The 15,709-nt window shown below is 40.5% G+C and overlaps 2 protein-coding genes across 7 annotated transcripts in view; one reads left to right on the top strand and one right to left on the bottom strand.

The window, feature by feature from the left end:
• Msl2 (MSL complex subunit 2) overlaps window positions 1-5,903 on the top strand; it is a 28,294-nt gene extending 22,391 nt beyond the window's left edge. The window contains exon 2 of the mRNA XM_041677112.1: window positions 2,067-5,903. Coding sequence (XP_041533046.1) covers window positions 2,067-3,658 — 1,592 coding nt within the window. The 3' untranslated portion in view covers window positions 3,659-5,903. The remainder of the gene's footprint in view (window positions 1-2,066) is intronic.
• The window catches only part of Ppp2r3a (protein phosphatase 2 regulatory subunit B''alpha), a 153,214-nt gene that overhangs the window by 4,854 nt on the left and 132,651 nt on the right, over window positions 1-15,709 (bottom strand). For 2 of the 6 annotated variants that reach the window (XM_041677107.1, XM_041677111.1), the window contains one exon: window positions 6,590-9,228. In XM_041677107.1, coding sequence (XP_041533041.1) covers window positions 9,102-9,228 — 127 coding nt within the window. In that variant the 3' untranslated portion in view covers window positions 6,590-9,101. Of the gene's footprint in view, window positions 1-6,589; window positions 9,229-15,709 lie in introns of those variants that run through there. The other 4 variants (XM_041677108.1, XM_041677110.1, XM_041677106.1 and 1 more) reach the window with 4 other exon arrangements.

The raw sequence follows: 15,709 nt of genomic DNA, 5'->3' as shown, positions 1-15,709 counted from the left end.
GGTTGAGAGACTGTGTTGCCCAGGCTTTAATTTATCCTCTGCTTTGGTGTCCTAGGTAGCTAAGATACATGTGTGTGCTGCCATGCCTGCCTCAGTTCACAGACCCTTGTAAAGAGAACAGCTTCCCTCCAGTCTGTCTGGACTGTCTCTCCTGTTATGTTCCTATTTTCATTTAGTAAATGCTTTCTAATTTTTTTTATGGTGTTTTAGCTTACAGTTTACTTTAGGTATATGAAAAACATTTGAACATTTCATTTTCTTCTTGATTTTCAATTTTGTATGATTTAAAAGATGAATTGTTTTGGGTCAGCTGTGAACCATTTGAATTGGGAGCTAAAAAACAATTGCTTCTGTAGGGGCGGAATGAACGATAAGGACTGAGTCTACCTTTGTTCCCTTATTTGTTTTATTTTATTTTATTTTTATTTATTTATTTATTTTTTTTGAGGGTAGCTTAGGTTTTTGAGACAGGGTTTTCTCTGTGTAGTCCTGGCTGTCCTGGAACTCACTCTGTAGATCAGGCTGGCCTCAAACTCACAGATCCTCCTGCTCTGCCTTCTGAGTGCTGGGATTAAAGGTGTGCACCACTACTGACTCACCCCTTGTTCTTATTTATAGGTCATTTATAATTTGATAGCTGTCTCAAGTTGGGAGACTACTTGTGTGTGTGGTGTATGTACCCGTGTGCAGGTTGCGTGTGCAGAGCAGAGGCTAAAGGAGAGGACAGCAGGTGTCCCGCTCTATCACCATGCCTTTTATAGCATTGAAATGAGATCTCACTGAACCTGGGGCTAGGGTCAGTTAGCTCCAATGATCCTCCCCACTATCATATCCTCGCTGTGTACTGGTGTGTGCCATGACAACCAGTTTTTGTGTGTGGTTTCTGGGGATTTGAGTGCATGTCCACATGCTTGCATCACACGTGTTGTTAGCCAGGTTTTATTTATTTTGGAGATAGGGTTTCTCTGTGTAGCTCTGGCTGTCCTGGACTCACTCTGTAGACCAGGCTGAGCTCGAACTCACCGAGATCCACCTGCCTCTGCCTCCTGAATGCTGGGATTAAAAGCCACCACTGCCTGGCAGTTAGCCAGTGTTCTTACCAGTTGAGCCAACTACCCAGCCCCACTTCTCTTTCATGTTGCTGCACTTAGGATGCCTGTGGTTTACTACATAAAGTTATTTTTGAATTCTGTCATTAGAGTGCAGCATTACTTCCGTTTTTCTTTATTGTAATCCATTTAAATGTAGCAGCCCACAAGAGTGTGTAGAGGTAAGTTGTTAACTTGGAAAAGAGTTTGTATTGAGCCAGGCATGGTGGCAACCCCTCCATTCTCTCCCCCACCCCTGTCTTTTGAGTCATGGTCTCTATGTAATCCTGGCTGTCCTGTAACTCACTGTTCCAGACTGGCCTAGGAGTCACAGAGATCTACCTGTCTCTGCCTCCCTAGTGCTGGGATTTAAGGAGTGTGCCACTGTGTCTGACTTATATTTTCCCTCATTTTGATTCCTTGTGGAAGAATTTGAATTGAATAAAACTCCTTTGTCTTTTAATAAATGAGGCCCTCGCCCATTGTAGTTACATTTGGTTTTAAAAATTTATGGTTGAGAGGGGAGTGGAGAAAATATAGCTCAATAAAGACAATTTAAAAAAATTATGGTTCACATATATAATAACTGGTTGAAATTACATTTGTATTGATTATTCAGTAAGTTGTCTTATGTTGCATTACTTTGAGGCCTCAGGGGTTTTAAGACTACACCTCATGATTTGGCCACTAAACTTTATCTCTTGATAACCTTTGAGAGAATACCATAAGAAGGTTGGTGGTGACATTTTGTGGATAAGGCCAGAATCAAGGAAGACTGGTTTGAGATAACAGACTGGAGAATGTATTACAGAAATGAAGAGAGCTGTTGATATTCTCTAGTTATCTCTGTATATACACCCCTCTCGGTCTAGAGAGTTTAACCAATTTCAGTTTTAAGAGAATAATTGCTGAACGCCATTATATGAAACTGTAAATTAGTTTTACTAAAATCTGTGTTTTCCTCCTCCTCCCTCTTAGGACATTTGCTACAAGATCCCATTGCACCCACCAACTCCACCTGCCAACACTATGTCTGCAAAACTTGTAAAGGCAAGAAAATGATGATGAAACCTTCATGTAGCTGGTGCAAAGACTATGAGCAGTTTGAGGAAAACAAGCAGTTAAGCATCCTCGTGAACTGCTACAAGAAACTGTGTGAATATATAACCCAGACAGCACTGGCGCGGGATATAATAGAAGCAGTTGACTGTTCTTCTGATATTTTAGCTTTGCTTAATGACGGATCATTGTTTTGTGAGGAGACAGAGAAACCTTCCGATTCATCCTTCACTCTGTGTTTGACACATTCCCCTTTACCTTCAACCTCAGAGCCCACAGCTGATCCTCAAGCTAGTTTATCTCCAATGTCTGAAAGCACCCTCAGCATTGCTATCGGCAGTTCTGTTATCAATGGTTTGCCCACTTACAATGGGCTTTCAATAGATAGATTTGGTATAAATATCCCTTCACCTGAACATCCAAATACAATTGACGTGTGTAATACTGTTGATATAAAAACTGAGGATCTGTCTGACAGCCTCCCCCCTGTCTGTGACCCAGTAGCCACTGACTTATGCTCCACAGGTATTGATATCTGTAGTTTCAGTGAAGACATAAAACCTGGTGACTCGCTTTTGCTGAGTGTTGAGGAAGTACTCCGGAGTTTAGAAACTGTTTCAAATACAGAGGTTTGCTGTCCTAATTTGCAGCCAAACTTGGAAGCCACTGTATCTAATGGACCTTTTTTGCAGCTTTCTTCCCAGTCTCTTAGCCATAATGTTTTCATGTCTACCAGCCCTGCACTTCATGGGTTATCATGTACAGCAGCAACTCCGAAGGTAGCAAAGTTGAATCGCAAAAGATCCAGATCTGAAAGCGACAGTGAGAAAGTTCAGCCACTTCCAATTTCTACCATTATCCGAGGCCCAACACTGGGAGCATCTGCTCCGGTGACAGTGAAGCGGGAAAGCAAGATCTCTCTTCAGCCTATAGCAACTGTTCCCAATGGAGGCACGACACCCAAGATCAGTAAAACTGTACTTTTATCTACTAAAAGCATGAAAAAGAGTCACGAACATGGATCCAAGAAATCCCACTCTAAATCTAAGCCAGGTATTCTTAAAAAAGACAAAACAGTAAAGGAAAAGATTGCTAGTCATCATTTTATGCCAGGAAGTCCTACCAAGACTGTGTACAAAAAGCCCCAGGAAAAGAAAGGATGTAAATGTGGGCGTGCTACTCAAAATCCAAGTGTTCTTACATGCCGCGGCCAACGCTGCCCTTGCTACTCTAACCGGAAAGCCTGCTTAGATTGTATATGTCGTGGCTGCCAAAACTCCTATATGGCCAATGGGGAGAAGAAGCTGGAGGCATTTGCGGTGCCAGAAAAGGCCTTGGAGCAGACCAGGCTCACTTTGGGCATTAACGTGACTAGCATTGCTGTGCGTAATGCAAGTACCAGCACCAGTGTAATTAATGTCACAGGGTCCCCAGTAACGACATTTTTAGCTGCCAGTACACATGATGATAAAAGTTTGGATGAAGCTATAGATATGAGATTCGACTGTTAAATCAGTGGGTCTTGAAACCTACCCCTGGTAGGAAATAGCTACAGTTTTACGGCAGCTATGGTTCTGTTGGTTTAACTTGCCGGAGCTCCTGCATATAGATCACTTGTATCAAGTGTTTTCATTGCTAAGTTATATGTGTTAGTGTCGGGGAAATAGTTTGCAGATAATGGAGGAGTAACCCTACAACTATATGTTCTTAGTTCTTACAGAACCTCATAGTTTGAGAACAAATGCTGATGCAACTGATTTATACAAAATGAACTTTGGCAAGGAAAATAACAATAACCTCATTGTTTATGGTCATGCTTTGTGCATAATCAAAGTTGATGATTAAATGTAAGGAAGTGGTATCCAGTCGGCCCATAACGATTGTGCTAATTTTTTTGTGGAAAAGTAGCCATTAGTTTATCAGGAGACCTTGTGCTGCCTTCAGATGCTGCAGTGATGTTTCTCCTGGTGAAAAGCTGATGTGTCCAGCTCAACCTTTGTGCTGACAATACCATTTCTGATCATGAAAATTGGCTACTGGCGTGTATGTAGCAGTTCTTAAATCAGCAGTATTATGAAAGAAAATTTCCCCCTCATTAGAATGTTTTAAGAAATCTGTCTTTTAAAAAGTGAACAAATAAATTCTGTCAGACCACAAATGTTAAGCTGTTTATGCTTTAAATATTTGAGTTCAGCCCCCTTTCTAGTTATGACTCACTTCTATGAGAAAATCCTAAGTCCTTTCACTTTGAGCAATGTTCTATTTGATAAAGTGAAGAGCTGTTTTATTCTGAACATAATTGAATTTATATAGTTCATGACATAATTTTTAAAAATATAAAAAGAATTTAAAAATTGGGTTTTATTTAAAATAATTTTGGAATAATGCCCTAAATGTTCCCAGATTTATGCATTATACTTATTGCCATTGATGACTTCTTTGATTTTTATTTTCTGTTTATTTGCCACAGGCTTTACCTTGAATATACTCCTTTGTTTTTTTCTTTTAAAGGGTGCTGTTCATAATGAAGGCTTCTTTATCAAGGCCTTAATAAAAGATGCCTTTGATGAAGCCTGTGCATTTAGGTAGGTGTAAAACTCGGAGGATTTTCTTTAGAATGCTCTTTTGCATGTAAAGCACAACTGTGTTTGAGTTTTAATGTACTTCTTCCTGTTAACTTCATGGGGAAGACAGACATTCTGTTGAAGGGAAGTCTAGTCAGTTGCTTGAAAGAGCACAGCCCAGGTAAACAAGGACTGACTAGGTATAGAGAGAACCTTGTGATTTCAGAGTCGCTGCTTTGGCAGTGCTTATTTTAAGAGAAATACTGCTAGGGAAGTTCCAGTTCCTACTGCATTCACCGTCTGGTGAGATCTGAGTGTTGGAGTTGTTTTGATTTGGCACACAGCATGTTCAATGATGGTTCCTCGCCTCATAAAGAAACGGAGAGAATCCTTTGGACACAGAGCAGATGACACCTCCTGTTTTGTAGTGTATTCTGGTGTCATTTTCTGTGAATGTGGTCAGGTAGTCGTTTTGTTGTTGTCATTGGGCTTTTTGTAAAAAAAAAAAAACAAAAAAAAAACAAAAAAAATTTTTTGGTCTCTTGGTGGGGCGGGGGTGGGCTAAAGCCATAGGAAGAAAAATGTGATGTATGTGTCCAGTATGTACGATTTTGTTTTTGTTTTGCAAGAAGAGTTGAACTATTTTTGATAACAAGAGTAAATGGTGGAAAATGCTTCTTAGTTGTCTTGTCTTTATTTGCTTACCAAATTTTGGAATTTATTTAAATCCTTTAAGTGGTAGCAGTGTCTTATGAACCATGTATTTACCTAAAGTTTGTAACAGTTTGTGTTGGACCAGAACCCCTGCTATATAATCATGTAAATCTGTTTTTTATTCACTAATGATCACTGCAAAAATGACTAGAAATGAGACTGTACACATGGAAAATTAGGCTTTATTTTGCAGATCTCCCAAACTTTCCTAAAATGATCTTAAAATTCATGGAGTACCTCAGTACTCCCCAAATTTGATAATCTAGCTTTGTATTTTGATGCATGGGAGGTTGGCAATAGACAGAAGTGGAAATGAGTATTTGAGGACCTTGATTGTGTTGTGTAATATTGCCAATGATGAATTCAGGTTGTTTTTAGCACAAGTTTCTCTTTTTTATGCTGGTAATCTCACTGCCACATTTTTGGAAACCTGTATCACACCTTGAGTCTATCAATAAATGATAGTTTTCTAATTCTATGTTGTAGAATACTGAGGAGTTTGGGATAGCATGTTTTTGAATTGTCTGTATTAGCTTGGGGAAGCGTACTTACAGTGCCTTGGTTTTATGTTTTTCTTTATAACATGGTTTTTAAAAGTAATGCAGACAAATGCTGACTTAACTAAGGATTTATTGAAGGAACTGGCTATATATCAGGATATGATGGATATCAGGATAAACAAGACTTCATTTAAATTGGTATATCTTGAATACTCTATTCTTGTCATTACAGTTTTTCTTTTTGGTTAGATTCATTGAATGTATTTTTATCATGAAGTGCTAGGATGTAAAGGGTCTGTCCACAATAACCCTACTGAAAAGTAAAAATGTTAAATAAATGAGTAGAATTTCCTCATAGGTAACAATGCTTTTAGGATATAAAGCAAGACTGTAGGATCTGAACCTAATCTTGATTTTGTTTTAGATACCCAGTAACTTGCTGTGATACAGCTTTTTAATATATGGATGAGGCTTAAGTTCTGTTTGGTCCTGGAGAACCCTTTTATCTCAGAGGAGAATGCTTCTCAGTGAGATAGTACTCAAGACTTTTTTTAAATAGTATTCCCAAAGCTTCAGAGAGTTATTCTTGCAAAAATTCAACTTCGCTTACAGGCATAAAAATGAATTGTATCTAAAACCAAAAATGTGTAGTGAACACAGTTCATACATTTGACAGATTTATTTTGTTTGGTGAAAAGGGGAAAACAAGTCATGCACCATCTCTAGTCAAACACTTTCAAAGCTGAGCAAATAATAGCTGAATTAGAATTTTGGTATTTTTTTCTTTAACATTTTGAACAATATAGTAACAAGATACAGGGAACTATACAGAATTTTATTAGTTTTATTATCTTGGTAATTATGCTATGAAACCACCCTCCTTTTATTAATCTGTGGGTCACAACCCCTTGGGGAGGGTCACATATCAGGTATCCTACATATCAGATATTTATATTATGATTCATAATAGAAAAATTACAGTTGTGAAGAAGCAACAAAAATAACTTTATGGTTGGGGGTCACCACAACATAAGGGAAAGTCGCAGCAATAGGAAGGTTGAGAACCAGTGATTTGGATGATAATTTATCTCTTCCAAGGTCTCGGGTTTTCTCACAACTTGATACTTCCAGTTTGGTAATAAGGTAATTCCTGAAAGTATAATTCATGTAAGTAACCCATATTAAATAATGCGTCTTGAATTGTGTGGTGTTGATGGCTCTGGTGGAAGTAGAAAGAAGAGTTGCAGTAAGGGAGAAAGAAGGTAGGAGGCTGAAGGCAGAGTGTCTTCTTAGCATGTGGTAGTTCTAGGTTTTGATTCCCAGCATCACAGATAAGTACAAGTTACATTTCAGTGCAGCTAGTGAGAGCTAGCTCAGCCCTATGCTCACAGCTGTTAAGGGATATTATAAAATTGAATTTTATATTGTGCTTTTTGGTGAGTCTCAAATAGTTTAGAACATATAGCTAACAAAATCCTTTACATTGCCTTAAAAAACACAAGCATTATCATTTTTATCTGAAATTAAAAATAGTTGTTTTCCTTTCCTGCTAAAGATTGAATGGGACTGGCGATAAAATCACATAACTTTATAAGACAGGATTTCACTGTAGCCTAGGATGGCCTCAAACTTTGAGCTGTCAATCCTCCTTGCCTCAGTCTCCTCTGAGTGTTAGCATTATAGTAAACAAAATTTATCAGTGTGTTTAGGCTATTGTACATAGTGCATTCTCTCTCCTGCCTTAACTACCAAAATATCATGAGGTTTTAGGCATGTGCCACCACACTTCAAAAAAAATTTTTTTCCCCCAAATTTAGTCACTGTTGGGCTTTAATTATCTGGGTGAGCTATTAGTTTCAATAGTTACCAGTTTCTGTAGTGGTCATCTGGGAGATTAGTTGTGGTCATGAAGGTAAAAATAACCAGAGATATGGAGGATCTTGTGACAGGCAGGATTGCTAGGCTTGCTAACTTCTAGTTTAGTTGATGTACATTTCTTAATTTTTTTCCTCCACGTTTAGCCTACCATCATCCAAGGTTTGATTATTTCAGTGCTTGGCTTTTATACCAGCATAGAGAGAAAAGGGAGGTTATTCTGATTCTTTAAACAACTTTCAAAACAAAAAAAAGGGGTAGGGAAAGTTGATGACTTTGACAGACATGGATAATAAAAAGTTGCAGTGATTTTAGAGCTGTCCATCTTACTTTTAGTATTTCCCCCCCCAGCATGTAGGATAACAATAAGCACTGTAGGATTTGGCTGCACCGTGGCATATTTGATTTACCACTTAAGTAAAAAAGGTGAGAATCATTGTTTTCTTCCAAGTTTGGTGACAATGAGGAGGACGAAATATCTGGTGTAGTAGTTTCTTTTCCACACTTCTGGCTTACTCTAGTGTTCAAGGGAAAGAAATACGTATAGTGAGAAGTTTCCATGGTATGTCACATTCCTTAAGTCTTCAAGTAGGCCTGCTAGAAATGAAGATGGATCATCAACCAATCTGTAGATTAATTACAGATGTTATCTTAAGTGCCAGATCCTGTACTTTAAGGAGTTTTCTTGAGATTTTGTACAAGACCCTCAGATGCAGAGGCTGCTGAGCTTGCCAGCAGAGCTGGAAGGGCCTAGTGGTTAAAATACCTGAGACTGTAAAGTGACTAGCAGTTTGGCAGGTCATGGTGAAATTACATTAAACCAGGTAAGTTAAAGGTCCCTGAACTCCAGTACACATAAGTAGTCTCTGAGATGTTTGACAGTGCTTTTGTTACTTGGACAAAGTCAATTTTAGAGGCCCTTTTCCAACTTCCAGAACTTGTGACTCAAGTTTTCTGCAAGTGAAGTTTTCTAGGTTCGGTAGGAGCCTGAGGGACCCCAGGGAAGCTGGCCATCACCGAGGCAGCTTCTTTTTTGTGCAGAGAACTTGGACTTGTTTCCAAGAGAGCCTCTATACACTGAGGGGTGTAGAGTGCAGACTGCAGACTTTGGAAAGTGATGACAGTAAGGACTTCCAAGGAAGAGCTCTGCACAAGGTTTGCGACAAACTGGAGGGGTCTCCTGTGCTGAATTACTTAGAGCATTTTAGTTCCTAGTGCACTTGGAGCAATCAAAGCCTTTACAAAGCAGTGTGCAAACTAGAACATCTCTACACACCATCCTCCTGTGTAGATGTTGGCAACTACTCTTCATCCACTGACTGAAGCTTTCCACATTTCTCTGAAAGGCTTGACGTTACTATTTTATTACCCTTGTTTCCAAATTCAGAGGGAGACACCGGTTCATCTGCTTCATAATCTTCAAAGGAACTGAAAGGACAAAGCAAATGTAGTTGATTTTTTTTCTCTTGAAATATAAACATCTGGATACATACACGTCAATATAGCAATACAAAGATTTGGAAGATCAGCCTGATTAAAAATCACCTTTCATATAACTAACTGGCAGATTACCCACAGTGAGCTGTTCTGAGGAGGTCCCAGTCTGGAGAAGCCTCTACCTGCTCCCTAAAGCTCAAGTCCATGTTAGGATTTGTCAAAAGCAGAATTAGGAGTTTTAAGAGTGTTTTCACTGGTATTTCTACAGAGGGGAACTTTATCATTGACTGCTGTATTACAGCCTCCCTCCTTGGGCCCTGTTGATACATTTAAATGTGCAAGTGTATCTGCTACGGACTTCAAGTCTGCTTGTGGATTTTCCTCTTATTCTAATTCTCATTGTTCCCTTTAAGCTTTGAAATGCCATGACTCCCAGATTCAATATCTATCTCCTGTGAATGATGGTTGCCCCAAGGTAGTGAAGTATCCTGATACTAATTTGAGCCTAGAAAAATGTGATCATTGATTGAATTATGCCCCCCCCCCCTTATTTTGAGACAGGGTTTCTTTGTTTAACAGTCCTGGCTATCCTGGAACTCACTTTGTAGACCAGGCTGGCCTCGAACTCACTGAGATCCATCTGCCTCCACCTCCCAAGTACTGGGATGAAAGCTGTGCACCACCCAATGACTGCATTACGTTTTATGTTAACAATACTTAACTTCATTGGTATAGCCTTGTTATTTGGACCTTGTACATACTAGAGAATTGTTTTATCCTTGAGCCATATATCCAGCCCCCTAAATTGTTTTTTTACATTTATTTATGTGTATAAGTGTGACCTGCATTATGTAATGTATGTGTGCCCATGGAGAAGAGGGTATTGGATCCCCTGGAACTGGATTACAAATGGTTGTGAGCTGTCATGTGGGTGCCAGGTACTAAACTTGGGTTCCCTGCAAGGGCAACAAGAACACATAACCACTGAGCCACCTCTAGCACGTCCCTTCCCCCCCATCCAAAACGTTTTGAGTAGAGGATAGAGGGTAAAAAAAAAAAGCCTACCAAATGTTTGGAAAACTTCCCTGTGATTCTAGCTTGTGATGCTCAAGCTTGGTTACTGCAATTGGTTCCTGTTCTACTATTCTCCATCCTTGGCATCCACGGCAGTGGAATGTACTAGGTAAGGAAGCAATATGAAACTAGTATTGCTTTATGGGGCATGGAGTGGTATCAAAGTTAATTTTAGCAATGATAAGTGACAGGAAGACATTTTTCTTTCCTTGGTTCCTAACTTTCTGTGTGCAAGCTGCTAGTGTCTAAAATACTTAAGCATAGGTCTGAGCAAAAGATGTGTTTTCAGAGTTAAAGTCAGAAGTGACACCAATTCAGTAAGTTAGTTGAACTCACATTGCTGAGCTTGAACCAAATGCTAGGATACAATGTCATGGAATGAATGGAAGCAGCCTCCATGAGCTATGGTGGCCTGATGGAGGTCACTTGGTGGGTAAAGGATTAAAACATGGGTTATGGAGCCAAGATTCTAAATTCAGATTCTAATCTGTATCTGATTACTGTGTGACTTTGGACATGTTACCAAACCTCATCTTTTCTTGACTCATGAGCTTCCGACTACCAGGTAGGGGTGCTCAGAATCTGATACATCAGAAACTACCAAATGTAGCTCTTGTTTTCATAGAGAAGTACTAGAGCTTAGAGTATGATTGTGACACAAAACCCTATTGGGGGCAAGAATATTTGTGAAAAAAGCCAGCCTCTTCCCCCCAACACCATGCAAGCCAGGTATGGGGCACACTGAGTTCCAGGCCAGCCAGGTAAGGTTATGAAAAAAACTAAACCAAAAGGGATGGTTCAGTAACAATTGTTTTTGTTAGTGCTGTGGAAACCTCATTAGATAACACCTTTGACTCACCGCTGGGAGGATCCATCTCGTTAGTCCAGTCCAAGGATAGAACTAAGAAGCCAGCCATCTCATAGAATCACCCAACTTAAAACTGGTGCAGCTGAAGCCTGAACTACCTCTTTACCTCTTCAGCAGCACTGTGAAGCAGGCTGTGGACTAAACTGTTTGAACTTCTGGGCAACCGTGGTCTTTCCCATGTTTACCCACCACTTCACTTGTGCTGCTGAGCCTCCATAGATCTGGCTGCCTACTGGAGGGTGACCACATACTTAAGCCTGAACTTACTTTCCTGCTGATCTGTTTCTCCCTGTCAACAGTGAGCCAAGTACCACACCAAGTCAGAATCCCAATATCTCAATTATGTCCTTTTCCTTCCTCCCCTTTTTGAATTCAGCCAGTTGCTCAGCACACTATACCTAAGGACATAGTTGTTTTCCTGCTAGTGACTGGTTCAAGGCCCCTGCTTTCTTGTTTGAATAATGTTTTCTAGTGACTGACTTCTCTGGTCTCACTTCTGCATGGACCCTTTGCTGCTACTATGTCCAGATATCATGTTTGGGATGAGTTACAGCCTTGGGTTTATGCCACTGTGTCTTTCAGTTTCCTTTTTGTAGATTGTGTCATTTTGTTTATCTGAGATCACCGAAAAGATTCTCCAGGCTTCAGAGGCAGCTCATTGGTTATAGGTTTTACTACTCCTGCAGAGGACCTGACTTTGGTTCCCAGAACCATTTTGGTGGCTCCTGGCCACCTATAACTCCACCTACAGAAGATCTGATACCTTTGGGCTTTGGACTCCACAGGCACCTATCTGTGATCAGAGAGAGTCAGTGTCTGATCCAAAACTTAAAAAGAGCAGAGGCAGGTGGATTTGGAGACCAGCCTGATCTATACAGTGATGTCCAGGCCAGCCAGGGCTACATAGTGAGACCCTGTCTTGATTTAAAAAAAAAAAACAAAAACTGTTACTTAGCCAGGTGTGGTAGTGTTCATCTTTAATCCCAGTTCTCAGGAGGCAGAGGCAGGTGGTCAAGCCAGGACAGCCAGGGCTGTTTCACAGAGTAACCCTGTCTTGGACAGAACCAAAACCAAACCATTTACTTTATGAGGTGTTATCATTAAGCCATTTTTTTAGTTCTTTTTTAAAAAATATTTATTTTCAATTAATTTATTTATTAAAGTTTTCTGTCTCTTCCCCGCCACCGCCTCCCACTTCCCTCCCCTTCCCCCAATCAAGTCTCCCTCCCTCAGCAGCCCAAAGAGTTATCAGGGTTCCCTGCCCTGCGGGAAGTCCAAGGACCACCCACCTCCATCCAGGTCTAGTAAGGTGAACATCCAAACTGCCTAGGCTCCCACAAAGCCAGTACGTGCAGTAGGATCAAAAACCCATTGCCATTGTTCTTGGGTTCTCAGTAGTCCTCATTGTCCGCTATATGTATACAATATTCTGTCTGTGTGTATGCCTGCAGGCCAGAAGAGGGCACCAGACCTCATTACAGATGGTTGTGAGCCACCATGTGGTTGCTGGGATTGAACTCAGGACCTTTGGAAGAGCAGGCAATGCTCTTAACGGCTGAGCCATCTCTCCAGCCCCCTAGTTCTTTTATTATTATTATTATTATTATTATTGATTTTTATTGAGCTCTACATTTTTCTCTGCTCCCCTCCCTGCCTCTCCCCTCGTTAAGCCATTTTTGAATGAGCAGTGGAGTCAGGATAAAAGCTGGCCGGAGTACTCAAGAGTTCAGTATTCACTAGAAACAAGTATAAAGAGCTTTTTAGGGATATTGTTAGTACAAAAGTATGAAGACAGATAAAGTTCAATGCTTCTAGTAACACCCCTGATTTTAGAAACTAGCCTTCCTAAATAAGATTTCCCTCTCAAAAGAAAGTTTTGGGGCAGAAGTATTATGCTGGTTTTGCAAATTCCTGGGATGGAATCACTACCTAGAGTGAGCAGAGATGGTGCTGGCACATACAAAGGAGTGTATGTAGTTTCAGGTGTTAACTAGGAGTTGTGGTTTGAGCCAAATTTCTGAAATTCTGATTATAGAATATAAGGCTAGACTATTTCACTCAGGGCTTGCTGTGGGAAATCTTAAACATGGCGGGTACAAGTATGGACTAAAATGTCCACTAGTTCTTTACTGTGGAACCTTTTATAATCCAGAAGTAGAAGTATGAATTACAGGTTTACTTTCTTGAGACAGGGTCTCTCATGTAGCCCATGTAGCTTTAAACTCACTCAGGATCCTACTTTTATCCTCTGTCTTCTAAGTACTGGGATGGCAGGCAGGCGCTACTACACCCAGTTTACGCAATAATACTGTGGCTAGAACCTGGGGAGCTTTGTGCGTGAAAACAAGCACTCTACCAACTGCCCTAGCTCCCCACCCTACCTCCCCTTTGTTGAGACAGGTTCCTGCCATGTAGCTCTGGCTAGCCTGAAAGTCATGTAGACCGGGCTGGCCTTGGACTCACAAGAGCTTCACCTGCATAATCCTCTAGAGTGATGGAATTAAAGAGGTGTGCCATCACGTTTAGCTTATTTATTTTTTGATATATTTTCATTCTTTGAGAGTTTCATATATGCATACAACGTATTTTGATCATACTTAGCCCCAATTCTCCCACAACTCCTTTCATATCCATCCCACCTCCTAATTCCATGCCATTCATTCCATGTTCACACACACACTTTCTGTCTCTGTCTCTCTATGTTAGCCTATAATGGCTGAGCCATCGCTCCAGCTTTTTTTTTTTTTTGAATCAATCTGTGTTACCCTTATACTCATGGGTGTGGAGCCACCTGGTGGAGCATGGTCAACCAGAAGGCATGCCCTTAATGCCTCTAACTTAAAAGCCACCAATCAAGCTGGGCGGTAGTGGCACATGCCTTTAATCCCAGCACCCGGGAGGCAGAAGCAGGCAGATCTCTGTTAGTTTGAGGCCAGCCTGGTCTACAAGAGCTAGTTCCGGAACAGGCCCCAAAGCTACAGAGAAACCCTGTCTCCAAAAAAACAAAACAAAAAAAGCAAAAGAAAAAAAGCTATCAATCATCAATCAAGCAGAGCTCCTCTCTCCATACTGAATGTTAATGGGTTTGATCTTGTATTTTAAATTAAAAACATACCTTGAACCTTTATTGAAATTCAATTAAATGAAATATTTTGAAAATTGGACATTTAATTCATGGAGCTTTATCTAGTTTCTTTTGAAAATCTTTTGTTCCAACTTGAGCCAAGTTTCCTGATGTAGGCCTGTGAGATGATTCAGCAGATAGAGGTGCTTGCTGCCAACCTGAGTTCCATTCCTATGACACAGAGTAGGAGGCAACTAACTCATAGGCTGGCCTCTGACCTCCACATGTGTATCATGACATGCACATGCCCACCTACATACACACAAATGCAATGAAAGTTCCTAATGTCGACTAACCTACCTTTCTGCCTCAGAAGGTTGATCCGTCTTAATTATGAACTTTTAATAAAGCTGGGAGGTGGTGGCACACACTTTTTATCCCAGCACTTGGAAAGCATAGGCAGTTGGGCCAGCTTGGTCTACATAGCAAGTTCCAGGACAGCCAGGGATACACAGAGACAACCTGTCTTGAAAAACAAAACAACCCTCCTCCCTCAAACAATAACAAAAAGAACCCATAAAAAACCCCCAACAACAACAAAAAAAACAAGATAACAGAAAACTTAATAAAGATTATTTTATGTGTGCTTTGCCTGCATGTTATGTGTGCCCAGTACCCACAGAGGCCAAAAGATTCCTGGAACTGGAGTTATAGATGGTTGTGAGCTGTCCAAGTAGATGCTGGCAACCAAATCTGGGTCCTCTGCAGGAGCAGCAAGTGCTGAGCCACCCTTCCAGCCCTTTAAATCTAAAACAAAATACACTGTTTTGTTTTTAAAGATAAGGTCTCCTTATATAGTCCAGGCTGACTGCCTCAAATGCCCAAGTTTTAGGATTACAGGTGTGTGCAACTATGTCTGGATAGAGCAGACCTAAATGGACAAGTTACTGTGTTAAGGAATACTCCGAAGCAGTAAAGCCCTGTTTTTGAATGCTAGTAACATTGCTACTTAAGTATACTGAAACATAAATAGTTCTTTCTGGATTGCTTGACCAGAAGTGTTTTTGGTTTTCCTTTTTCTTTTTTTCTTCTGTTTTTGTTTTTTTGAGACAGGGTTTCTCTATGTAGCTTTGGAGCCTGTCCTGGAACTCACTCTGTAGACCAGGCTGGCCTCCTGAGTGCTTGTATTAAAGGCGTGTGCCATCACCTCCTGGCCCAAAGGTGTTTTTAAAATTATTTATTGTGTGTACAGCCGGGCGGTGGTGGCGCAAGCTTTTAATCTCAGCACTTGGGAGGCAGAGGCAGGCGGATCTCTGTGAGTTCAAGACCAGCCTGGTCTACAAGAGCTAGTTCCAGGACAGGCTCCAAAACCACAGAGAAACCCTGTCTCGAAAAACCAAAAAAAAAAAATTATTTATTGTGTGTGCATGATGGGTATGTGTGTGTGTGAAGTCACGTGTGGAGGC

The sequence above is a fragment of the Microtus oregoni genome, unplaced genomic scaffold (genome assembly GCF_018167655.1).
Source record: "Microtus oregoni isolate MIOR12 unplaced genomic scaffold, Mior012 000028F_ref0000031, whole genome shotgun sequence".
NCBI classification, from domain to species: Eukaryota; Metazoa; Chordata; class Mammalia; order Rodentia; family Cricetidae; genus Microtus; species Microtus oregoni.
This window is presented reverse-complemented; position numbering and strand designations above follow the sequence as displayed.